Below are 27,957 nucleotides of genomic sequence, written 5' to 3'. Positions count from 1 at the left end.
CACGCTCAGCCAATCAGCGCGAAGCAGGCGTCACAAGACATATTTCCGTACTATTGTGCATCCTACTATACTGTACTATTTAGTACGTTAGTATGGGTTAATGAAAGAATTTAAATTTCAATTGAACGCAAGGATGCGCTCATTTGCATAGTCACAATATGTGTATAATTTCAATGTCAATTACTTTTCAATAAAAAAGTCTAATCAATAGTTTCCCATTTAAAATTACTAGAAAAAGCTGTGTCTGCCCATATCTTTTAACCCTAATAGTTTATATTTCTCTGTCATTCTAAATATCTCGTGCAGCATCTTATCTTTGAATAAACTTAATTTTCTTTGTCATACACCCTGTCTAATGTCCTTTACACACTCCTCAACATTGTTAAATCTCTCACATCTGGCTTTGCTGAAATATACAGCTGTGTATCATCAGCAAAACAATGGAAGTGAATACCGTGTTAAAGTATAATTTCACCCAGAGGCAGCATATATAAAGAAAAAAGCAGTGGGCCTAAGACAGATCCTTGCGGAACACCAAACTTTACCTCAGAGAGTGTGGAGAACTCACCTTTTAAAAATCAAGCAATCAGTCAAATAATATCTGAGCCAGGAGAGAGCTGTTCTCTTTATTCCAACCACGTTCTCTAGTCTAGCAAGCAGTATAGTGTAATCAATGGTGTCGAAAGCTGCCCTAAGGTCGAGCAAAACAAGTAAAGAGACAAAACCCTGATCAGAGGCCAATAACAGATCATTAATCACTTTAACTAGTGCTGTCTCTGTGCTATGATGAGGCCTAAATCCTGACTGATATTTAAAAAATGTTATTCCTAAGTAGATGTGAGCATAACTGCTGTGCTACAACCTTTTCTAAAATCATGGAGATTTTTGATTTGATATTATTGTTAGACAGCTGACAAGGATCTAAGTCAGGTTTCTTAATTAGAGGGTTGATAACTGCTAGTTTTAAGGATTTAGGTAGAGTGCTGATGGAAGATTTTATTATCTTTAAAACAGGTTCAATTACTTCTGGAATTGTCTGTTTGAAGAAACTTGCAGGCAAGGAATCGAGAATGCAAGTTGAGGATTTTCATTAGGAAATAAATTGTCATTCTCTTGAACAGAGGTAAAACTTTGCAATTTATTGTCAGTTAGAATTACACTGCTGTCTACAGGGTTATTTGTAAAATAGTTTGGATTTATATTAATCGTCTGGATTTTTTTTCTGATGTTTGCAACTTTATTATAAAAAAAAAGTTAATGAAATCATTACTACCTGTTGATGGTGTGCATGTTGGTGCAGTGATTATTTTCCTGTTCGTTTTGCTACCGTGCTGAATAGAAATCTAGGATTATGCTTGTTATTTTCTATGAGGGTGGAGAAATATGCTGATCTAGCAGCACTAATAGATTTTCTAAAATTCAGAAGGCTCTTTTTTATGGTGCATGTATGATTATTATACCACCAGCTTTTTTTTTTCCCCCAGAGTATAATGGAACGTTGATTCTAGGCATTCAGTGGCCTAGTCGAGCTCTGTGGGGTCAGGTGGAGATATAATTAATATCGACAGTTCCGGAAGATTATTGATAAATCTCGCTGCTGTATTTGACATGTATTGTACGCTTAACACGGTAAGGTGATGAGGTACTAACGCATTGACGAGTCAGATTTTAAAAGAGAAAAGGTAATGATCTAAAACGGCTTCAGACTGTGGAATTATGATTATATTTTTTATATTGAATCCAAATGTTAATATAAAATAAAAAGTGTGTCCACCATTATGAGTGGGTCCTTTAACATTCTAATTATTCCAACCAAATCTAGAATGGACACAACTGCTGCTCTTAAGGAGTCTTCCTGATTACCAAAATGAATATAAAAGTCACCAACAATTAATGCTTTGTCTAAAGAAGTAGCTAAATTTGTAATGAAATCTGCAAATTCTATGAGAAAATCAGCCCTAGGGGTCTATAAACAATATAAACACTAAATATTTTATTTGGGTGTAAAGAACTTTAAATGTTTTACATTTGTGTTTAGTTTTTTGTGTGATGCTTAGATTCTTATTATAAATAGCTGCGACTCCACGTCCTCTGCCATTTAGTCGGGGCTGGGGTATGTAACTATGTCCAGGAGGACTGGCTTTATTTTATGCTATATATTCAATCGGTTTAATCCACGTTTCTGTCAAACATTATGCTCAACTCCTGGTCGGTAATAATTTAGTTTATAGTCAGCACTTTTGACGTGAGAGATCTAATATTTAACAATTATATCTTTAAATCAGAGGTGCTGGATGTGCATTCAGTCCTATTTAATTAAACTATCTTGAAGAACCTATGCTTTCCTAAAAACCTACGCTGACCTGCTATGTCCGGCGCCCTGGCTCCCGGTATACACATGACCGCTGCTGGTACCCTAAAAGGTCTAGAGTATTTCACATGCTTTAGAATAGAGTCTCCTATAACCAGAGCTCTTTCATGTTTCTCAGCAGGTGCTTCACTGAGGAGAGCAAACTTGTTGGACACGTGAAGCGGAGAGGAATGGTGCTCCAGTGGGCGAGCCTTAGCGTTAGCTTTGACTTTGCGTGTATGCCGCCAAGTCGTCACCCACTTGCCTGCTGCGAGGGCTCTAATGCCAGTGTCAAGGCAATGCTAACTCCACCTAGGGCATCCAGACTTTTCCCTGCAGAATCTAGACAGCTCTCCCACTCACTAATTCTTTCTAGACTCTGGATGCGCTACTCTAATGCTAGGATCTTCTCCGTCAAAGAGCAAACTAACTTACACTTCTTACAGATAAAATTACCATAGCCATAGCAGAGAAATTAGGTACCTTAATGTGGTTACTGTAGTGTGTGTTCGTAGTTCTGATGGAAATGGCCTCCACTCACTGCTTTAAAACAGGAAATAAAACCCATTTCCAAAAGAAAAAAGAGGAGAAACAGAGCTGATGGAAAGTGATGAGAGAGAAAAAACAAAACTGTAAAAATGTTAACGCCGACACAAACACAACAGGAAGCTACTAACAACCTTTTTTTCAGATGTTTAATATTTAAAACAATGGGCCACCAAATATTGTCACATTTAGATCTGAAATTAAAATTGTATAAATTTAGACACTTAACAGCTTAATATGCAAGTATTTATTTTGTAGTATTGTAGTCACTTGCAGGATGAGACTGACCTTGTACCCAGTAGTATTGCCTTGTATTGTTTTCCAGAAGATGTTCTGTAGTCAAGCCTTTAGTGTGGTGGATATGCTAAAGTAGCTTTAGAACAACACTGATTATAGTAGGTTGAACATTTTTAATTCCCTCGGAGAGGAAATCCGAAGGGAGATATTCCTGCATTACTAAGAGAAGAAAATTGTTTATTTACATACAAGAGAATCCAGATCAGAAAGCTTAGATATTCTGGTCTGTTGAAGCTAAGGGATAATTAATGTGGACCTAAAACATCCTGTGCTGTTCAGATGTTCAGGGTCTGTGTCAAATGAGGAAGCCAGAGCAATCGGTATACAGCTAGGTTGCTGTTTAGTCCATAGCTAATGTTTGTTTCTTTGACACTGTTAAAGGCCAAGTGACTTGTTAAAATGTTTCTGAAGCAAGACTCAGCTGATTAACAGAATGCTTAATTAAGCCTGAAAATCGACAGGTATCCCTTGAGGAGGGAGGAGGCCAGCAGGGGAGTTAAGCTGATGGTGTGAGCAAGGGAGGAGGATGGGTGTGGTGAGAAGTCAGGTTGTGTTTCAGCTTTTCAAATCTGCAGGAGCTCTTATATTTTGCACAATTGAAAGGGTAGGGAGTAACTAAAATCTAGAACCCTTAAGATTTTATCAGTTATACTTTTGGATAACCTTTAACAGTTTTGTTAAGAAACCTACAACAAAATAACCCTCTAAAGGGTTTTTTTTTCTAAAAGTGTAGATAACATTAAGTCAAGTCAAGTTTATTTCTATACCGATTTTCACAACAGACATTGTCTCAAAGCAGCTTTACAGAAATCAACAGTCTAGGTGAACTGTGTGCATTTATCCCTGAAGGAAAAATCCCTTAGATGTAATGAGGAAGAAACCTTGAGAGGAACCAGACTCAAAAGGGGAACCCCTTCTCATTTGGGTGACATCAAGAGTGTGATCATAAATCTTTCAACAATACAGAACACTGGAGAGTGAGAACTAGCATGAGTACTGGAGTATAAGATTATAAGTAATGTTCTTTCTACAGTCTTATACAGTCTATATGGTTAGAAGCTCCTAGTTTTATGAGTTCAACATTTGTGATCATCACAGATCCAGCATCAGCTTCTCCATGCCAGAGCCTTTAAACACTCCAGGAGGTCCAATGTCAAAACCACACATGTAGCAGGATCCAATTGGCACTGGTACGTCTCTAGATGGTTCGGGATGTTTGCGAGTTCAGCATCTACTTCTTCAAAGGTCCATAATTTTCATGAGGTGGGACGTGACTGGAGCTGGCCAACCTCAGGATGCTTCGGGATAGGGAGAGAATGAGAACCAGTGGAGAGAAATTAGCGTAGCTGCTGTTCATGATATTAACAGCACAAGTTGATAATGTGCATTTGATCAGATGTTCTGGAGCACAAGGTTATGATGTGAGACGTATGTTATGTGTAGGCTTTGCTAAAAAGATATGTTTTTAATCTGCACTTAAACTGGGAGAGTGTTTGAGCCCCGAACACTGTCAGGAAGACTATTCCAAAGTTTAGGAGCTAAATGTGAAAATGATCTACCGCCTTTAGTGGACTTTGCTATTCTAGGAACTACTAGAAGTCCAGAGTTTTGAGATCTCAGGGAGCGTGACGGATTGTAGCGTTTTAAAAGACTGGAGAGATACATGAGAGCCAAACCATTAAGTGCTTTATAAGTAAGAAGCAGTAGTTTGAAGTCTATTCGAAACTTAACAGGAAGCCAGTGCAGGAATGATAAGATTGGGGTTAAATGGTCATATTTTCTTGACCTTGTAAGAACTCTTGCTGCCGCATTCTGAACTAACTGAAGCTTGTTTATTAATGATGCAGGACATCCACCTAGTAACGCATTACAGTAGTCTATTCTGGAGGTCATAAACGCATGGACGAGCTTCTCTGCATCGGATATAGACAACATATTTCTTAGCTTAGAAATATTTCTAAGGTGAAAGAAGGCTGTTTTTGTAACTTGGTTGATATGATTTTTAAAAGACAAGTTGGTGTCTAAAATAACTCCCAGGTCTTTTACCATTGAACTAGTGATTACAGAACATCCATCTTAATGCAGGTTGAGATGCTGGAGCTTCTGTATACTGGTTTTTGGGCCGATGAGCAAAATCTCCTTCTTATCAGAATTTAGTAGTAGAAAGTCCTAGAATTGAACCTTGCGGCATGCCATAATTTACTATTATTAGCCTGGATAACTCTCCATTTAAGTCTACGAAATGGTAACGATCGGACAGGTAGGATTTAAACCAGCTTAATGCCTGTCCCTGAATGCCGATGTAATTCTGTAAGCGATCTAGGAGGAGATCATGGTCTATAGTGTCAAATGCAGCACTAAGATCTAGTAAAACCAACAGCGAGATGTAGCCTTGGTCTGAAGCTAAAAACAGGTAATTAGTGAATTTAACTAGGGCAGTTTCTGTGCTATGATGGGGCCTAAAACCTGACTGAAACTCTTCAAAAATATTGTTCTCTTGCAAGTGGGAACATAACTGGGCAGCGACAATCTTTTCTAAAATCTTAGACATAAATGGGAGATTTGAAATTGGTCTGTAATCCGATAGCATGTTTGGATCCAGATTAGGTTTTTTAATGAGGGGCTTAAAAACTGCTAACTTGAGGGATTTAGGGACGTGACCTAACAATAGTGAGGAGTTAATAATGTTGAGAAGAGGCTCACCAGCTGTATGTAACACTTCAATAGATGAGTTGGAATGGGATCTGGAATGGGATGGGAAAATTTTAACTTTAGCCACCGACAGGGCAAAATTATATAGAAAGGTTACTACTCTATTGTACATCATGTAAAACATTACCTATGTCATGGGCTTGCAGTTAAAGTCCTGTGGGCTGTTTATATTTTTTGACCTGATAATCACTTACTGGTAAATTCTGTTCTTCTTCTTCCTCTTCTTCTTCTTCTTCTTCTGATTCGTGATTCGCATATTTGATTTGGCACATGTTTTACACTGGATGCCCTTCCTAACGCAACCCTCCCCATTTATCCGGGCTTGGGACCGGCACTAAGAGTGCACTGGCTTGTGCAACCCTAATGTCTGGGTTGGTAAACTCTAGACTAGTGAAAAACTTGACACAGTAAAATAATGCAATTATATACATGCAGCAAAATTTTACTCCAATGAGCAAAACACCTCCACAGATTTGCACAACATTACACACAATGTCTGCTTCACCCTTTTTGCAAAACATTACACACAGTGATTTGTAAAACTCTACACACATTTTCACACCTTAGACACAGATAAGGATTGTGAGGTTACTTCCTTGTAATTACAAAGCACCGGATTGCCAATTACCACACTAATGAACGAATTGGATAAACACATCTACCAGGTGTGGAAGCACACATGTGCTAATTTGAAAACGCAGCACTCAGGTGTGCTATAAAAGGCAGCAGGTGAGTTCACCTGTCTTCAACAAAAATGGAAGGAGTTAGAAGAAGAAGAAGAGTGAGAATGAGAGGGGGAGCTCAAAGAGGAGATGAAGGCGGTAGAGGAAGAGGAGAAGGAGGTAGAGGAAGAGGCATAGGTAGAGGAGAAGAAGGTAGAGGAAGAGGCATAGGTAGAGGAGAAGAAGGTAGAGGAAGAGGCATAGGTAGAGGAGAAGAAGGTAGAGGAAGAGGCATAGGTAGAGGAGAAGAAGGTAGAGGAAGAGGAGAAGGAGGTAGAGGAAGACACCTAGGTAGAGGAAGAGGTAGTGAAGGACTTGAAGAGGTGATAGAACCTGAACAAAGAAGACGAGGACCAAATTTGACTCGAGAAATCCGTGCAACACTTATTGACCATGTTATCAACCATGGACTGACACTGATGGAAGCTGGACAAAGAGTTCAACCAAATCTCAGCAGAAATACTGTTGCGTCAGTAATTCGGACATTTCATCGAGAAAACAGGTAAGCTAACCACACAGTATACATTGAAACTGAAGCTTGTATAATCAATATTGTTTACTGTGACATTTGACAGTAGGCTGCATATATATATATATATATATATATATATATATATATATATATATATATATATATATATATATATATATATTTATTTATTTTTATCTTTTTTTTCTTACATAGGATTGAGGGTCGAGGACACCAAGGTGGAAGGGGCCCTATGTTTAGTCGTGCACAAGAGGCCGCCATTGTGAACATGGTTTTGGCCAATAATTGTACCAGGCTACAAGAAATCCAAGCCAATATCATCAATGATGACAATATTTTCAATAACATCCAACGAGTCTCTCTGTCAACATTAGGTCGAATCCTAAAGAAAAATCAAATATACATGAAGCAACTGTATCGGGTACCATTTGACAGAAATTCAGAGAGAGTGAAACATCTGCGCAATGAGTATGTGGAGGTATGCATTGTTCATCTGACTATGGTGTGGTATCATGCACTGCTCATAATGTTCTGTCACAAAAAAAATACTGTGCTATAGATATTGAATAGCATCCTATTTTCTTTAATGTGTTTCAGAGAGTCTTGCAAATGGATGCTGCTGAAATTCAACATGAATTTATATATGTGGATGAGGCTGGATTTAACCTTGCATAAACAAGAAGAAGAGGAGAAATGTAATTGGGCACAGGGCAATCACCAATGTCCAGGGCAGCGAGGGGGTAACATCACCCTTTGCGCTGCTATCACACAAAATGGGGTCCTCCACCACCATGCAAATCTGGGACCCTATAATGCAAATCTGATACTTGCATTTCTTGACCGATTGCATGAGATTGTCACAGCATTACACCAAGTGGACCAGATGCGGTACATTGTCGTTTGGGACAATGTCTCATTTCATCGGGCTGCTCTGGTCCAGAACTGGTTCCATGATCACCCTGATTTTGAAGTTTTATACCTTCCCCCATACTCCCCCTTCCTGAATCCTATAGAAGAATTTTTTTCAGCGTAGCGGTGGAAGGTATATGACCTGCGGCCTTATGACCGTTTGCCCTCATTCAGGCCATGGAACAGGCATGTGATCTTATTGAAGCAGCTTCAGTGCAGGGTGGATTCGTCACACAAGGCGATTCTTCCAACGGTGCCTTGCCAATGAAGACATAGCCTGTGATGTGGATGAAATCTTATGGCCTGATCCAGCCAGACGGAGAGACGGATAGTTACAGTATTCTTGTTGCTTTTACAGTAGTTTTCTTTCATTTCTGTTTACTTTTACTTTACTTTTCTTCAGAGTCAAAGTGTATGTACTGTAATTCATGCAGTAATTTTTATTTGTCTATAGATTTTATTTGTTTACAGTAATTGATATCATTGTTGGTTGATTACTGTAACTGATTATGGTAAGAAATACTGTAAGTATTGAAATAAATACTTGAAATATTCAGTCTGCAGCATCAAGTGTTGTGGAGTGCTTGGTAAGGTTATAGTAGGCCTACAGTATTTGTCTACATTCTCCTTATATCTCAAAACAAATCATGAATAATGTTGTGAGTTTCTCACTATTTTTTTGTCACCTAAATTATCTCTTACATACAGTAAGAATGTCTGGCCAAAAATCTATTTTTTTTTTTTTTTTACAAATGTGTTTTTTATTTATCACAGCAGTGTGAAACTGGCTGCAATAGTGTATGATCATTGATGACTGTGTTGGTTAAATGAAAACAAATAGCATTTTCACAAATATGTGTATATGTTTTGACTGAAGTGTGTATGTTTTGACTGAAGTGTGTCATTTTGCAAACAATCTAGGAATTTTGCTAATTGATTGTGGTGTTTGGATAATTGTGATTATATTTTGACAAAAAGAACTTTTTTCAAAATTGCGTGTAAACAATTGAAAAAAACTGTAAATGACAACACTCCTTGCTTACAGAAATACATTTGTCCTCATCTATCCCTAGAAATGTAACTAGTGTTCCAAGGAAAATGAAATAAAATGCTTATACACAGGCTAGGTTACAAATACATGTTAATGGTGCCCATATTCAACAATCCAGTAAATAAAATTGAATAAATCATGGATAGTGGGAAAAAAAAAGAACTAATTCTACTCCAGTCATTTCTCAAAAGAAAAAACTCTAGTCAAAATATCCCTGGTGTTTTCCGTCGCTATTTTTAAATAGGCTGGGTTATACACTGGATCATGGGATATGTGAGGCAATTAAAAGAGCTTAGTTCAAGTCAATAAAGTGTAACAGACGTTACTGGATTCTGTTAGGATGCCCTAATTCCAGATGTACTGGAGCTCATTGTATGTTTGTGTACTGCATTTTTCCCCCTTAGGCCTTGCCATAGATAAGCAAGAGTCATGCACACTGTGGTACTAGATTATTCTCTTGAGTTAGCCCTTTCATGTGTATGTGACTTGTAATACAGTTAAGAAAAGTTTGGATGGCCTTGTTTATTGTCTCTATCTAATAAATAAGTGTTTAAAGAAACCCTGCACGAAGGCTCAGTCTCAAAAGTGTTTTTTTCTTATTTGTAACTCAAAATTCTGAACTAGGATGACTTATGACCATGGTTCTCAAAACTGGACCAGTGAACTTTGAGGCAGATTGTGATTTTCAAAATGTTGATAACCTTGAAAATAGCAACCCACCTATTTCATTTACCATTTGTAAGTTATTAAATTAAGAATGCATTCTTTTAGTTATTAACGCATAGAAATTAGATTCAAGCTTAAATATGCCAAAAGGTCGACTTCAGTATAATCACATTTATCTTCAGTATAAAAAAGAATAATGTGGCCTTGAGGCATGCAGCTTGGATTGGGACACCAGACCATTTCAGTTGACCATGTAACACTGATATACATATTCAGGAATTCAGGAAGGTTGGAGAAAAATCACAGAACCTAAAAAAAACCCCCACACAGGTATATGGACAACAGGAGAACAAACTCAGCAAAGAGCTCATTGTCAAAAGAGAGACAGCAGCAACTCCACGTCATGTCTAATGACATGGTAATCAATCAATCAATCAAATTTTATTTATAGAGCGCCTAACAACAGCCAAAAGGAGCACAAGGCGCTTTCCAGTAAAAACAACAAAAGACAACAAAATATAACAACACAATAAAATAGCAGTCGAAACAGAGGCTACGTGTCAAAAGCTTGTATAAATAAATGTGTTTTCAACTGCGATTTAAAAACACTCAGCACAGTGATGCTTCGTAGGTGTGCTGGAAGTGTGTTCCACAGCTTTGGTCCCTGGACGGCAAATGACCGGCCTCCAAACTTTTTATATTTGAACTTGGGAGTGACCAGAGAGGTATGTTCAGAAGTGTGGAGAGTTCTGGCTGGTTGGTAGTCTGTTACAAGTTCAGCGAGGTAGGCCAGACCATTGATGGCCTTGAACATGAACAGCAGGACCTTATACTCCACCCTAAGCCGCAGCGGAAGCCAGTGAAGCGAGCGGAGGACAGGGGTGATTCGTGAGCATTTGGAGGTGTTAGAGAGAAGACGATTTTAAATATTTACTAGTTTGCTGTTGTATCCCAAAAAGACTGAGTTAGACAATGGAATGTATACAGAAAAATGTGAATCCAGCCTCAGCATTAAAACCTGCTCTGTAACAAAGGAATGTAATGGCCAAGATGGCGTCGGGAATTTTCCTCCTAAGGGCATTTGGAAGGGCAATTTTACAAAGAATGTTAAAACGAGCGTGGGCTGAAGAAACATGGTGGAAAGAGAAAGAGAATACTCCAGTGTTTATGGTGTTATAAGAGCAGAAAGTGTAGATCAATGTGTTCAAACATTAACCTTAGTATTGACCGCCACCGTCAATACATTTTACAGCTATTTATGTACAAAGAGCTGAAGTTGTATATGCGCTCTAAGGCAGGACAAACACGTGACCACGTGACCTCGTTCATTTTCTATGTATATCTGAAATCCGAACAAATAATAAAGGTTTAACAAGAATACAAAAAAATACACTCTTGCAGATTTTATCTCCAAGATTGCATGAGTGAGTGTTTGTAATAAATTCCCCTTTTTATTTATAATAGCGAAAGTATTCAAGCCGCGCACGTATTGCGCAATTCTGGACTTTCCGTGTCACGTGGAGCAGTTTGTCTACCGGCGCTGACGCAACGCTTTTCCGCTCAGTGCGCTCAGTAGCAACAGATCTCCGTTAGTTATGAGATAAACATTGGGCTGTACAGTCCATGAGTGTTTCACTCCCAGGAAAAACAAGCAGGAATTGTTTGGGATTGCGCTTTGATGTGAGAAGGTAGGCTTATCCTAATCTATAACAATAAAAGTAGCACTGTTTATTGTTCTTATGATGCAAACAATTTATCTAAAATCTAACTTTACACCCAACATGATGTCATTGAACTAGCATTCTTATCTGTACTAAAAGTGTTTTACTTTGCTTCCTATCCTGCAGCTCGTTTTCTAAAGGGACGAGAAGTCTTTGGGTTGAGCCAGAACAATGCAGGCTGTTTCTCAAACAATAACCACAGAGGAATACCTCACCTGTCTCCATATTCAGCTTTATCATCCAGACCAGTCTGTGTATCCTCTCTACAGCCTTCTTCGCCTAAACCAACCTCAAAAGATCTGGGCAGAAGATCCGATTAGGCTGGGCCGAGATGGACAAGTTTGCTCTTTTCTGTTCAACGACACCCATGTCTCCCGAAAACAGCTCTCCATCCAGGCATATCGCAAAGCTGGTAACCCAGACCTGCGCTTCACGGTGCAGAACATAAGCCAGAAAGGGAAGATTCTGGTAAACGGGTATGAGCTGCACCATTTGGAGAGAGTTGATCTGGAGGAAAAGGCCCTGCTCAGATTTGGGAAGTATGAGTTGCTGATTTGGCAGGACCCTGGTGAGGCTCAGGACAGTTTTGAAGTTTTGTTTGAAAAGCTGAACGTTTCTCCTTCAAGGGAAATGGGTGTGGATCTGCCGTGCACAATAGCAGTGATGGATACAGGTCTGAGAAGCTATCAGAATGGAGCACCAGTCAGTCAAGAGCCACTGGAAAGTGATGAGAACCTGTATATCTAGCAGCCAAGAGAAAATCTTCATGGAACCTAGGATGAGTTCACCGTTATTTTAAATGCAAAGATGAGGATAGGGTTGTTGATTCAGCACATGACATTTCCTCATTTTGTTTTGTGTGAAGTCAGGCATGTTTTCATTTATCCATGTTTCCTATGTCCTGTTTTTATTTTCTGATTATTAATTTCGACATTTTCTTGCTTTAACTCATTTTTTATTCTGTTACATTAATACTTTCTGTAAATTTCTGGAAAATATTTATCTAGAGTGTAAGTAGCATTTCAGCATTGTAGTAGCAGCTATCAAAATTATTTTGCCATTGCTAACTATATTTATATATGCCATTGTGCCAGGTGTGTGTGTGTGTGTGTGTCTCTCTCTCTCTCTCTCTCTCTCTGTCTCTTTCTCTCTCTCTCTTTCTCGCTCTCTAGTCATAAACACTTAACAACATATTATTTAAGTAACCTAATTTTATTGAACGATGTACTGATGAACTACCATGCATTTATTACGTATGCACATATAAATGGTGTTAGATGGGCCATGCCAAACTATAGGTTAGCATGCCATCCTTTAAACGAAAATGTGAAATAGACAAAGAAGGATGTTTTTTTAAATAAATGTTAATTAACACCTTTAAAACTGAAGCATAAAAACTGTTTTGTACAAATAAAGCAGTGTTGAAAACTTTCTCGATTTTCATTCTGCAATATAGAAAACCATCTACTAGCAAGTGTGGCAATGTGTGGCTTGTAAAGCTAGTGGAGAATGTAAAGGTAACATGTTCACATGACAAGATATTGTGTGGACTACTGTAAAAGGAAGGGTGAGAAATAGTTTCTTGAATATTTCATGTATTCAGTATATTATTTTGGTTCGGGTTACATTGAGTGATAGGAGACGAATTGCATTTGAAGTAAACATTAGGTCATATCTGGGTAGTCGAGGCTATTAACTGGCTATAGCACTGTGACAATGACATTAAAGCGGACATGGTCCTAGACTGTTACTCAACAATCCACAGCAGAAAGCACTTAGTCAGCCACCCAGTCATAATGAGTGGTGAAGCTACAAGATTATATGCAACCTTAAATGTTTTAAAATAAGTTGTAGGACAGCCATTACAGATTTTAAATCAGCTGCTAAACCAAAGTAAAATATAATCAGTGAGGAAATGCTACATCTTCATTTTCAAAACTTTTATCATGGTCCAGGGCATAGTGGAGCCTTTCCCAGGAAAACAGGGCGGGAATATGCTCTGGATGGGACCATCGATAGGCTACATCTACAAGCATTCAGACACTTATTTACACACAGAAGTAATTTACAGTCACCAATTAGCATACTAAAGGTGTTTTTGGTAGATGGGAAAACTCCCAAGAACCTGAAGTGAGCCCAAGGAGTAAACATGCAAAACTCCACCTTGACCTGAGCTCAGAGGTCAAACCGCATCTCCCGAGGCCCTTTCAAAACACACAAAATCAAAAACCTGTCCATCAGGTTTACTGCTATGTCACGTCATAAACACATGACGCAAATCTTATCTAATTGTATCTTATCTTATCAGTATAGGTGGAGACTGATGGGAAAAAAGATTCACAGGAAGACCAGGTTAAACATTTGCAAATAAAGATTAAACAGTTACTGTCTTCCTGCTTTGATTTCCTAGCATACACACATTTACTGTAAACATAACGGTAGTAAATGTGACTTTGGCAGCGCCTAGACATCCGTTCTGATAATTGTTCTTGTTTTTTAATGTCACTTAACTTAAGGGTTTGTTAGAAGTTAAGCTCATGGTGAAGCTGAATCACTGAGGAAACTGACTGCTTTTCTGAGTGACATTTTTTGTTATAGCACTCTCAACACCTGATTTACACTAAACCGGACAAAACAAATGTCTTTTTAACCTAAATAATCTCTGTAGGAAATTATTTATATGATATTTGAATTATTTGAGATATAATAATAGCAGAAATGTCAGCTGGTTTTAATAGACTTTTTTTTTTTTAAGTGGGTTTTATTTATTCAAATGTGTAAAAGATGATGTGTGCACATCACCCATCAAAATAAAAATGAATGAACCTTTGGGTTCTCCAGTTTTCAGTTTCCAGTAGTCCCTACTTGCAGAGTGCATCCCCGCTCACATGTTCACTGTTGCATTATATCCACCACAACCTGATCAGGATAAAGATACTAGAGATGAATAAACTTAAATAAATATCACAAGGTATAAGGCAGGGGTCACCAACATGGTGCCCTCGCCCACAAGACCCACATGAGTCTCTCATAGGCTTTTTCTAAAAATAGCTCACCATAGTGCCACTTGCTAGTGAGCTGCATCAAATTTATTTTGTTGCTATTCTTTTTTTATTCACACTTGCATTGGTGTGAATTTGAAAATGCCAAAAGTCAAGTCAAGTCAAGTCAAGAGGCTTTTATTGTCATTTCTACTATACACAGTGGTACACAGTACACAGTAAAAACGAGACAACCCTGGTGCTACACTAAACAACAACATAGAGCTACAACACAAAACAAAACCACATAAAGTGCATCGAGTGCAACCTAGTGCAAACAGTGCAGACAAAAAACAGTACAGACAGACAGTGCAGACAGACAACACAACACAAGAAAACACAAGACAAGACACAAAACCCAATATAGCGCCGACCAGTAAACCTACTGTATACTTTGACTATACAGTACTGAGAGAATATAGACAGAACAATGTAGTGCAAAAAAAACAGCAGCAGTCAAGAGGTGCAAAAGACAGCATGTAAACAGGATGTTAACAGTATAATACAGTGATAAATGTGCAAAAAACAGCAGTTAAAGGGTGTAGTACGGTCGAGTATAATAAATAATAAATAAATAAATGGTGGTGGAATAAGTTGAGATGAATGATGAGTGTGTATTAAGTGTTAAGTCCAGGTTGTACAGTTTGGTAACACACATTTGAGTGTGTGTGTGTGTGTGTGTGTGTGTTCCGATTTAGTTCTGTGTATTGAGAAGCCTGATGGCTTGAGGAAAGAAACTGTTGCACAGTCTTGTTGTGGCGGCCCGAATGCTTCGGAAGACAATATTAAAATATAGATGACTAGATATAGATGAATATCATTAATTATTATTAATAACATACAATTAAAGGTAAATTGAGCAAATTTGTTATTTCAGAACTTGTGTATTATTTCAACTTGTGTGTATCAAACTGGTAGCCCTTCACATTAATTGGTTCCCAAGAAATAGCTCTGTTTCAAAAAGGTTGGAAACCCCAGACCTTAGCACCCTTACACAGGACCATAAGGTTACCTCTGAAATGGGAATGGGAAAGTTTTAATAGTGCCATCACTAGTCCAATCTGTCTTTTTTCAATTGCAGGCTTAAATATAATTTCTAGTTTCTAAGGAAGCACTTCATTGTTTAAATGTGGTTAAACGTTCATCCAGTTATGGTGTACAGTAAGGAGAACTGCAGAAACATTTAGTTCCAATAACTTTATTAAGGTCTGCAAGTTTAATAACAACCTGTTAATAACACAACCTGTATCTACAGTGAACCGAGTGCTAAATAATGCCACTCGCTTTGGAAGTCTGTAGATTATAGAGAACAATGAGTTCTCCTTGTTCATCTATAAAGCCATAGATCTCAGGGGGACCTCATTATTTATTTCATTACTATGAGATAAAATGAAAATCATAATCTAACATTACAAATGTTTTGGAATATTGTCAATGGGGAAAAAAAAAAAGGTTATAAAGAAGGGGGTTCTATGGGTGAAAAGGCTTCAACATATGGCTAAAATATTATTTGGGCCCTAGAACTTTTAAATCGTTGGCATAGGTCCCTATATTTAATGTTTCAATAATATCTTAAGTTGAATTTGTTTATGCTTCGTTTCATTCTTATTCAGCAAATACTTAATCCTGGTGGGAATTCACACCAGACTGTCACAGGCCACTATATGGCTGCCAGTAATGATAGTGTTTATTGTATTTCGTTTTATTGGTATAGTTGTTTGTTTTGTATGAAGAGATGTTTCTACTGGTTTTGTGTGCTGCCATGCTTTCTATCAGCTTATTTTTGGTTTGTGTATATTTGTCCTCCTTACCCCTCTTAGCCGGTTTTCTCTGTTCTAACACTCTGCGAAAAGTCACAATGCAGGTGTCTTTACCTATTTAGAGTCAGTGCACTCTTCATTAGATTCAGAACAAATTTTTAGCTTTCAACACACTTGTAGACATGATACTCTAGTGATAAATAATTAACACGGTGTCAGTTTTTTGACGAGTGTGGAAATATTTAGCCGACTTTATTGTGGATGACCCAGAAACATGCAGAGTGCAATCCAATAACGCTAAGATAGCATTTATTACCACAGCACAAAGCCTTATTGGTGTACTCAGACACACATAAAAACACACACCATTTCCCAACATTGGCCTGAAGATTTAACAGCCACTGACTGTCTTTGAATTATGAGCTTGATATTGTAAATGATTTCCGATCATGAAGAACATGTGCTTTATTTGTTAATTAGATTTGATTCACTTATCTATAGAATATAAAGGTTTCTGCTGTTATTATCTTCAGTCATTGCAGGATTTTTGCTGTAACATCAAGTTCAATTAAATGCAGCTTTATTTATTCCTTTAACAATGTACATTGTCAAAAAGCAGCTTTACAGAGATATACAAGTTAGGAATGTAAATGTAATATAAATGTAAATATGTGACTGAAATGTAACCAAATGTAAGCAAATACAAACATTTCTAAACACCAGATTTCACTATTCTATATCTCCATTAAAGCCCGCTAAAGTAATAATATTATAAAGATTATGCTTTAATGATGCCTCCAAGAAAAAAAGGCACATACTTTCACACAAAAATAGACTTTGTACATTAATATTGATTCTTTTAAACATGCGCATTGAAGTGCAATTACACTATTTTTTTTACTATAAAAATAGATAAACTAAGATTCTACATAAAATAGACTGTGATGTTATAGAAATCTGTAGATTATATGTAATTTATACAGCTGGATACATTCCCCCACTCTGAGGCTGGTAGGCCGGATTCATCGGAGGTGACTGGTAGGACGGATTCACCACTGGCTGGTAAGATGCGCTCACCGGTGCTGTGTAGGTCACGTTCACTGGAGGGTTCACAAACACTTGGGGCTGCCTGCGAAGCTTCAGCTCTCTGGCCATCTGACACCAGGAGCAGATTCCACAGCAGGTCACTACGCAACAGTCATCACACATTGTGCCCTTGTGGGATACAGATTTACAGAACATTACGTCAATCAGACAGTCAAATAAAATAAAACAATTTAATAGAAAACACTGCATATCTATATTTGAGTACATATGAAATTTGGAGCAAATTGTTAATCTGCAGTTAACTAATAGAGCAAAGCAGCAAGTACCTGGATGCGGTATCTCTCTCTCATGGCACTTCTTAATGAATAAGCAGCGGGTGGTATGATGGGCCCAAAGCACATATCCAGCAGAGGGAGACAAAGACATTCTCCAAACTCTTGGCTTGTAGTACACATCAAACAACAGGGGCACCAGAAACCAAAACAACCTGTACAGACACATGAATAAAATATTTTGCCTAAATACAAACCCAAGTAAATTTAAATAATAAATAAAAAATGTATATAGTTCACCCTGTGTATCCAGCCTCAGCCTCCCATGTTATCTGTTATCTTCTATTCTTTATTTTTTATTTTTATTTGCCAATTTGTTTCGGTGTGAAAGAAAGAAAGAAATTTTTCTAGTATAGATTCAAACACACATATAGAATAACTTAAGCATGACATGTCTTTGATAAATTGCTGTTTTAATAAATTAGAACATTTAGTTCATATTTTCCCAAATTGTTTGTATTTGATTTAATTGACACCATAACTCATGAACACTTGAGTTGAAATGATCTGCCAGCTGATTTATGGGTGAAAGCTTTCTTAAAAGACAAAGGAAAGCCAGCCACCATGTCTTCGATACATGATACTCATGTTGCATTACGAATAAATGCATCATGTAAATAATAGAATAAAAAAAAAATTAATCACACCAATTCACCAATTATATGCATATACTTACAGGTGCTCATGTCCTCGCAGCAGTCACAGAGGCCACTGCTCCATGTGCTAATCTTGGTGCCAGCTGCCATTGTCATCCCTGGCTGCACACTGATTGTAGTCATTATTGAAAAACCTGAAGAAAACACACACACACACACACACACACACACACACACACACACACACACACACACACAAACACATTAATCAGAAACACAGATGTCAACATAATGACTTTTACAGTGATCAAAAACCTGGTCCTACGTAAAAGTAAGTAAATAAATTTTAATATTGGGCTCATATCAGGCCGGATGTTTGTCATTAACATGCAGATAAAAACTGGCAAGTCATCAAGAATATGGTAGATATGAATTCAGAAAAATCTAAGAGTGGTGTGATGGCTTAGTGATAACGTCACAGATAAACACAAAGCCAAATTCATGTGTGGAAACTAGATTTTGTGCAGAAGGTTGTGTATCTTATTACCATGCTGGTTCCACCAGCACCGGCCTTATTTACACATTTTTCAAAATGATCTTTAAGAAAAAAAAATGTCATTCATCTTTAGTATTTAGGGAGCGTCTGGAGTCTATCCTATGATCGGTCAGTGTAAGGATAGAGTTTTTGATAGTCTATTACAGGGGAATAATAGACCATTTTTGGCAATATTGTGTTTTTACAATGTGACAGGAAACAAGAGGCCTCAAAAGGAAAGCACACAGACATGCGGAGAACACATGCCAATCATTGTGCTGGAACTTTTACTCAAGCAACTTACAGTACATGTTCAGCATCTGACATTCGCGTAATTGAGTTTTCTGCAAACTGTAGATTTAAATCTATGAAGTTACTTTTATCAAGTTTTCATCTTTCGTTATCACATAAGCAAGCGTCTTCAACATTTATTCAAACCTCTTCATGGTTTGACCATGTTTGATGAAAAAGGCAGGTATGTTTACACAACCTGAAGTTATCAAATATTAGCTTTACTTACTTGTTGCTGCTCCAAAGACAAGCTCACGAAGCAAAGATCTACTATTAAATGTTTTGGCTACTCAGCTACATATGAACTACACATCTGGGTTAGAACTTTATGCTAGCAATAAAGATTTAGTTGTAGAAAGTATTTACAGTGATTTCTGAGAGAAAAAAATAACTATGATGTCAAATATGGCATCGGAACTTTTGTATATATTAAAGGAAGCGTAACTACTGTAACTACTTACTTACTTCATATATCTATTTTATAGTTATGTGTTTTTAAGAAGAACATATTTTGTCAAGGTAATCTTATTTATTATTATTATACAGAAAATTGTGTCCTTTCCAATTAAATGTATGAAATAGTTTGGAAGGCTCCAGTTCCCCATGTGGTATAGGAACATTGACTGCAAGCATTTCCTCTATTTTGTATAACTTTTTTAAACAAAGATAAAAGGTAAGCAGAAAGAGTGAACGTTTTGAGTGATGAAAAGATATTACGTTTTTCATAATAATTATCTATAATTTAATGTGTTTTGGTACATTACATGGTAAAATCTGTATGTCATTTGAGTCATTTTTATACTCAAGATTTACCTTTAAAACCAAAAAGCTATTTTCTTGAGGTAATATTTTCGTTAATAGTCAGCGAGATTACTGATTAAGCAATTCTATTTTATAAATGATTTGAAAATACTACTAATTTGGTTCATTTGTACTCTTTTCTTTTATGCCATCCAAATGCCAAACATTTTAAGCGGAGCAAATCCAGCAACCAGCATTTTTTTTTAAGGTCAACCAATAAACCTGGAGGACAATCACATAGACTTAAGCAAAGATTCAAGCTCAGGATCCCAAAATAACCGTGAAGATGTGTAACACTGGAGCTGTGACGCTGCAACACTGCCCACTGTACTGCCCCAGGTAAAGTACTCTTTAATACGGAATTATGAATCTTAATCTTATAACTACAAATCTAAAAGAAAACACACACACAAACCAAAAGAATGCCCCAACCACATAATGAGAATGATGATGAAAGTGAAACACACAAAAACACACAAGTTTTAGGAGGTCAAGTGAAGTCAAGTATTTTTTTTGTCATTTCTACCATATATAGCTGACACAGTATACAGTGAAATGAGACAACTTGCCTCCACAACCCTTTTGCTACATAAAACTATTCATTCCTCTGTAGCTAGCTAGGAGGTGTAGGGCTTTGAATCTGAACTCTTGAATCAGAAGCATTTTGTGTTTGCCAAAGAACATTTCTTCACATAGAATAGAGGATTGGTTGAAAATTGCACAGGTCATATTTTTCTCAGTTGCATAATAGTATGCATTAAGTTCAGTTTTCGATTAGTTTCCTGTGCTACCAATAATAATATGGTGAGAAATATTGGCCTTAACAAACTAACTACTGAGCTATAGATTTTTAGCCACTAAATTCACAATCGTGAGACAAATATAAGCGGTAAAAGTCTAAAATATCAGTATAAACACGTCTTAAGTGTCACAAATTATAAAAGTAGATAGTAACATGGCAGTGACTAGTCATTTCACGGCATGCACTGCTGAGTGCTTCTACACCTGAAGCACAACTCCCTAGGGTTCATTTGACCAGGCTACTATTTTCAAGCGACCAGAGATCAGATCTGTGAGCCTATCACAGGCTCCAAAAACAACATTTCACCAAACCGTGGGCTCAGAAAGATGTTAGATTTGTCAGATATCAGCATGATATCAGCATCAACACAAGAGGACGTTTTGGAGCCCAAACATACCTCCTAATCAACAACAAATCTGTGTTCTGTATTAAGGACAAAATGAGACGTGAACAGGTCTAAGAATGTAAATAAGCCAATCTGCATGGAAGAGTGGCTCATTTCTATAAAGGGTACCAACAATTCTGTCGTTGCTGTGCCCCAGAGCACTTTTTGTTATTTAAGGAAGCTGAGGTTTGAGTAACATTTTAAATTCTCTGTAAGGAAAAAAATCTGGTCTCATTTCCACATAACAGCTATTTTGTGGTTTACTCTCACACACATTTTAGCACAATTTCTTTAGAACTCCTGTCTTACTATATGAGATGGTTCAAACTACAGCATATGTGACTTTTGTGTAATGAATACTTCGTGTTCTGAATAAAATCCAATTTTTTGGTAACATAATGGCCTCTGTATTAGTTGGTTATTCTTTACAAATTCAGCCTTTAAACCTTTGTTTTGAGGCATTGATTTTTTTGACACCCGATCTCCTTATTCACACTGGCAACAAAGTCTATGAAAGTCTATCTGGTAAGACCAGTTCTTCCCAAGATTATAACAGTACCATAGTTAAACAACAACAGTCATCTTCACCTGTATTCATCACTAAGAGGAATGAGGCACACACAATGACATTTGAGAAGCTCAGGTGATGAGTAGTTCTTTCCATTTTATCCTAACATTTTACTTGCAAACATGCATTCATGAAACCGCAGGCAAATGAGATCCACTTTCACTCAATTCCACGTAATTATTTTCTTTCTGTTTGCGCCTCTTTTTTATTTAAAGGGTTTTTGCTGCTTACTTGGATTTTACATTCATTAATACACCTGTGTTATTACAGAACAATGTCCATTTGTTCACCTGTTAATGTAGACATCCATTATTATGCTAATTAAGAGGAACAAATACACTTCCTTTCCCGAGCGTCAAAATACAGGCTGGGATTTCAAAAGTCTTATTCAAGCTTTGTTGAAGTATACAATTAGAAACTGGGGGATAATGCAAAACCCTGTAAATCCACAAAGCATTAGAGAGCAAAATAAACATCATGGCGCTTCATGTCTCTCCAAAGAGTGACGCTCTGAATGTATGACAGGTTGTCAAGCACATTAAACCTGATCTGAAATACTGGAAATATAAGATCTTCAGTGCAATGTTCATTACAAATCCATGACTAAGGCTTTTAACATGTTTACCCATACCACTGCAATTATACTACAGTCATTTAAAGAATTATAGCTTTGAATGATTAAACAGTTAATCCAAGAAGAAAAACCCTAATTAATAACATGAAATAACAATAATTACATTTCAACAGGAAACAAAGAAATACTCGTCGTACCTGCTGGAAATTGAGATGTGAGATGTGAAGCCAAAACAGCAGGTGGACTTTCTCTTCTACGTGTATGCGTGTGAAACGGCGAGAGAATTGCAAGGAAGGACAGAAAGACACACCCACACTTCCTTCTTATATACTGCTGTTTGTTTTGGCAACAATATGTTGAAAAAAAGGCAAATCATTATTATCCTATTAATTATTAGTTCATTATCATTGTCCTTACTAAAGTCCACCAAAAAAATTGCTGCACCTGATTTTTTTAAGTTTATATGGCCAGATAAATAACATTTTGACATAAAGAGATGACATTTACTCCACTTTCCTGAACAACGTGTGGATGCTTGCAAATAAGTCAGATTTGGATAACTCAATCTTTAAAAACAAAACACCCCAGAGAAAAAAAAGATGGCGGAAATGGCAACATAGCAGGATGCTCTGGTAGACCACAAGCTCTTTTTTGACAACATACATGTAACTTATATATGCAATCTGAAGAAGAATGTAAACAAATTCAATTTATGGTTGGTTGGCCATAGCAGAAAGAGTTCCCAGAGCAGTTTTGGGTGTAAATTATTATTCATTATCCACAGTCCATCTGTTTTTTTTTTTATTTTGATTTCTTACAGCAAACAAATGGAAAAGAATAAAAACACCTGACAGGTTATAGGTATCCGGCTCTCTATAAGACTAAGATAATTAGTAGTAGCACACATTTAACTAGTTAATCCATACTCGTACTCTTCACACTTCTCTCAGAAGAAAGGTGATCTACGCCCAGCTTTCCTTGTTGCTGTGGTGATGCCCTCAAGGGTACATATTTTGTAGCTTTAGTGTTTGTGCGTCCACGGAAACGTCATGTTGTGTCCATTTAATGTATGGCTCTAAAATATAGGTAAAGGTAAAATACTATAAAGAAACTGACTCAGAACCAGTCCTTGTGGTTTAGTTGTGTATCAGGAACAATTACAAACATATGCACACTATATGATGTACATAAGGTTGTACTCTGGAGAATTGCAACCCTGTGGTATGGAAAAGAACAGGGTTCTTAAAACATCAGGAGTTCTTCAGTACCCTTTTTCCTAAAAACACACGAAGGATAATACACATACCGTGTCTTGCTTTAAACTAGGGGAGCCTTAAAAAGTAAGAGTTAATATATTGTATATGTATTTAAGATTGTTTAAGATAAATTATTTAAGATAAAGATAAGTCGATTCTAGATACCGACTCTCAGATGTGAACTAGCTGAACCGACTCACCTTTAAAAATCTTTTTTTTTTAGAAAGCTCAGATTTTAAAGGGAATAAAACAATGAACTATCAATTAATTAACAATCAATTATCAGGAAGATAAAAAAAAAAGTCGGCTCTTACTGTTTAACCAATTCAAATGATGAACCGACTCACTGAAAAGATCCGGAATTTTCATGAATCTTTAATCATTTGCAATAAATCTTTTCTAATCACCAATAACTTTAGATAAAAATAACGTTTGTGAACTTGTTGAAAGCTGGTGTTGCTGGGGTTTTTGCTTTTAGCCGAAAACAATTCAGATAGTTATAAGGTGATTAAATGTGCTCTTGTGCCAGTAATAATAGTAATAAAACTGAATTGTCTCGTTTATGATTAACAACTGGGTTAGTTGTGTTTTGATACATGAACTCAAGGTGGAGACTTCCGAAGAAAAAGATTCAGTATAAGTTTCGTTTTCTTACCTGCTCTTATCCTTCAGGAAAATTGAGTAACTTTAAAAACTCTGCAACTTGTGACTGTTTAACAGCTCAGCCCTTCTGTAGGGTTCGTCAGTTCTCACCATGTGGTTAAAGCGTCACTATCATCTCTCCATCTCTATCTCTCTCTCTCTCTCTCTCTCTCTCTCTGTCTCAAACTCTCCTCTATGCCCTTCTCTGTCTATAAAATGCCTTTATTTCAGTATGTTGCACAAGTGTTTTCAAGTGTCAGCCAAGAAACCTCTGCACCAGGTCTAATGCAAGTTCAATTAAAGGCTGTAGCCTCAAATATTAATAGATCAAAAAAGAAAAATCCAGTATTATGTCCACAGCACATTTACCTACAACAGTGTGGACCAAAGTCCTTCAAATTCAGAAAGTGTAAAAAAAAAAAAAAGAAAAAAAAAAAAGAAAAAAATGGTTAAACCACAAACACCACTAACAAACAGACAGACATGAACAAACTTCAACAAACATATCATTTGCATAATGTCTGCTCACTAGCGGAATAAAGCATCTCATACTTAAGATTCCCTCAATTCTTCAGTTCTGATTTCAGTGTAGATAATCAGTCCTAAATGAAACCAATCTCTTAGAAGATTTGCATTGTAATACACAGCTGGAGTATGTGCACTGCATTAAACAAACAAACACTTAAAATCAATCCTGTACTGAACTGGAAGCTTGTGAAGCAATAATACAAGAGTGAACTTGTATCAAAGATTTGAAGTAAGTAATGTATGATGTACTGATTTGTAAGGTAAAAGCTACAATAGAAGGACTTTCTTTTCCAGAAGTTTCCAATTATGGTTTTTGGTGTACACCTTGGACAATTTTAATGCTTGCCTTCTGGCTCTAGAGTTTATCCCTATGAGCTTCTAAGCAACACATTGTGTTCTGTACAACTCTTTACTGGTATCCAGACTTTTATTCAGGTGTTTAGCACTGAAAAGGAGGGATGAATTGGACTGATAGATCACTTTATTAATCTCAAAGGAAAATCCAACTGTTAAAGCAACACAGACACATACTATATGCATATGAATGTGTTTAAACAAATATAGTTTTCACCAAGTTTATTAGTTCAGGCTTCCATTCCTGCTTTACCCAAGTTAAACTGAGAGTTCCACAGATTGCTATGAATGTGTTCTCAAACTTTGCATGAATATACTGTACATAGAAGAATACATGATTTCAGGGATGCAATTAACAGTTTTAAGGGGGGTATGCAAGACAGAATTTTGGGCCCCCCATATATATATATATATATATATATATATATATATATATATATATATATATATATATATAGACCAAAAGTTTGGACACACCTTCTCATTCAAAGAGTCTTCTTTATTTTCATGACTATGAAAATTGTAGAGTCACACTGAAGGCATCAAGGGCTATTTGACCAAGAAGGAGAGTGATGGGGTGCTGCGCCAGATGACCTGGCCTCCACAGTCACCGGACCTGAACCCAATCGAGATGGTTTAGGGGTGAGCTGGACCGCAGAGTGAAGGCAAAAGGGCCAACAAGTGCCAAGCATCTCTCGGGAACTCCTTCAAGACTGTTGGAAGACCATTTCAGGTGACTACCTCTTGAAGCTCATCAAGAGAATGCCAAGAGTGTGCAAAGCAGTAATCAAAGCAAAAGGTGGCTACTTTGAAGAACCTAGAATATGACATTTTTCAGTTGTTTCACACTTTTTTGTTATGTATATAATTCCATATATAATTCCACATGTGTTAATTCATAGTTTTGATGCCTTCAGTGTGAATCTACAATTTTCATAGTCATGAAAATAAAGAAAACTCTTTGAATGAGAAGGTGTGTCCAAACTTTTGGTCTGTACTATATATATATATATATATATATATATATATATATATATATATATATATATATATATATATATACAATGTTTTAAATGTTTACAGGGAATTTACAGGGAATTAATTTTATTTCACCACAGTGTTATTATTTAAAATATATGTGTGTATGTACGATTAAAAAAAAAACTAATTGGAAAAGTTTTAATTGATGATTGGGGGGCCCCCTAGCGTTCTCTTGGGCCCATATGCCTGGCATATCAAAACCAAGCCATTTAATTTGAATGAGCATTTTCCCCTCTAATGCAAATTCCCCTGCATGTCGCTCCAAGACAGACTGCGATATAAATGTGCAGAACTGGTGCAACCTGTTAGGACCAAACAACATCCTCTCCGCTATACCTATTCTATAAAGCTTCCTGCTGTATGCAAACTCTTGCTCCACTCGGATAAGACCGATGACCAAAGTTGTTTCATATGCAAAGTTCATAAGTTTTATCTCATCAAATGCAAAATATGTATGGCTTCCTTTCTATATAAGCATTATATTATATTTAACTTAATTCTATTGAATCGTAATTCAATCTATAAAGAGAATTGCTTGATAATCAAAATGTAACTATTATTTACATAAACAATAAATTAAGTTGTAAGGAATGATACTGTTGTCTGGTCCACTTTAAAAACCACTCAGATAGATTGGATTAATCAGGCGAAGTTGTATCTTAATGGTTAAGGCTCTGAGTTACTGATTAGAAGGTCAGGGGTTAATGGTTTCGGTACTGCCTAGATGCCATTCTTAGGTCCTATATAACCTCTGTACTATGCATGTACATATTACATAGTATATATTTTTTTACTTCTCATTACATCTGCACTATTTTTTATCTATATGTATTTTTATATCCCTACTGTACATTCTGCCCAACATTTCACATTCATATATATATATATATATATATATATATATATATATATATATATATATATATATACACACACACACACACACACACACACACACAGGCAATCAAAATTCACAGTTGAAGGAGTTTTTGTCCTGTCTATACCATGCTACCAGAACACCTTTTCCACAAAATAACTAAGGCATTTAAAAAAAACAACAACATTATTTTGCAGAAAACACACTGATCAAAATTAGAGAACAACAACGACTGTAGCATGGAAAAAGATTACAACAAAATTTTCTGAAGGTTACAACAGTCAACATTTAGAGGGAAGTGTACAGGCCTCTGCTCTGAATGACTTCAGCACATCTGTGGCCACAGGACAGCACTAGTCTCTCACACTGCTCTGGTGTGATTTTGGTCCACTCTTCTTCCAGTCTCCTCCACAGTTTGGTGACTGTAGTGGGTTTCTGTAGTGGGATAACTTTGTCGACAAGGATTTTCCAGAGGTTCTCTATTGGGTTGAGATCAGGACTCTGGGCAGGCCATGTCATTATTTCAATGTTTTCAGTTTCAAGGAACTGCTTTACCCATTTTGCTGTGTGACATGGAGCGTTGTCCTGCATGAACACTGCGGCCTGATTGGGTGATGAACGCAGGGAAGGAACCATATGTTGTTAAAGAAGATTCTGATAAACATTTGTATTCACTCTGCTATGTAGCTGTATAAGAGGCCCAACTCCTGCTGCAGAAAACATGCCCCAAACCATGACACTTCCTCCCAACAGTTTGTCGCCGAACATAATGTTCCCATCAGACCCAAATAAATTAAACTTGCTTTCATCACTGAAGTGAACTTTGGGCCAGTTCTCCTCTGTCCACACAACATGCTTAGTCTAGACTTTTGATTCTTTCTGCTAATGAGAGGTTTGGTCACTGCAGAGTGGGCTTTCAGTCCAAATGCTCTTAAACGTCGAGACACTGTATGAAGAGACAGATCCTTACCCTGTTCAGCGCTGAACTGGTGAGCAATTCCAGCTGCAGTGCGGAAACGACTGCCCATTGAGATCCTCCGCAGTGTCCTGTCCTCTCTTGTAT

The 27,957-nt window shown here is 37.0% G+C and overlaps 2 protein-coding genes and 1 long non-coding RNA gene across 4 annotated transcripts; 2 read left to right on the top strand and 1 right to left on the bottom strand.

The window, feature by feature from the left end:
* The first annotated feature begins 6,947 nt into the window (after positions 1-6,947).
* Positions 6,948-8,121, top strand: LOC124387883. The gene is made up of 3 exons (XR_006926260.1): positions 6,948-7,129; positions 7,313-7,595; positions 7,715-8,121. It is a non-coding gene; the product is annotated as an uncharacterized LOC124387883 (long non-coding RNA).
* Positions 8,122-11,273: 3,152 nt separating this feature from the next.
* tifa (TRAF interacting protein with forkhead associated domain) lies at positions 11,274-12,896 on the top strand. The gene is made up of 2 exons (XM_046851832.1): positions 11,274-11,431; positions 11,591-12,896. The coding sequence occupies exon 2, from the start codon at positions 11,636-11,638 to the stop codon at positions 12,209-12,211; it is 576 nt and encodes a 191-aa protein (XP_046707788.1). The 5' UTR covers positions 11,274-11,431; positions 11,591-11,635; the 3' UTR covers positions 12,212-12,896.
* A 3,661-nt stretch (positions 12,897-16,557) lies between these two features.
* On the bottom strand, positions 16,558-24,250 carry LOC124388130 (cornifelin homolog A-like). Of its 2 annotated transcripts, none has more exons than XM_046852813.1 (4): positions 24,108-24,250; positions 18,321-18,434; positions 17,639-17,799; positions 16,558-17,480 (listed from the first exon to the last, which is right to left on the bottom strand). In XM_046852813.1, the coding sequence occupies exons 2-4, from the start codon at positions 18,421-18,423 to the stop codon at positions 17,241-17,243; spliced, it is 504 nt and encodes a 167-aa protein (XP_046708769.1). In that variant the 5' UTR covers positions 18,424-18,434; positions 24,108-24,250; the 3' UTR covers positions 16,558-17,240. The 2 variants fall into 2 exon arrangements, with proteins under 2 accessions (XP_046708769.1, XP_046708767.1); XM_046852811.1 differs by lacking the exon at positions 24,108-24,250 and adding an exon at positions 22,394-22,541.
* Between the last annotated feature and the right edge of the window lie 3,707 nt (positions 24,251-27,957).

This window comes from Silurus meridionalis, chromosome 6 (assembly GCF_014805685.1).
Source record: "Silurus meridionalis isolate SWU-2019-XX chromosome 6, ASM1480568v1, whole genome shotgun sequence".
NCBI lineage: Eukaryota > Metazoa > Chordata > Actinopteri > Siluriformes > Siluridae > Silurus > Silurus meridionalis.
The sequence above is the reverse complement of the archived record's forward strand: the minus strand, read 5'-3'. Positions and strand labels throughout refer to the sequence as shown.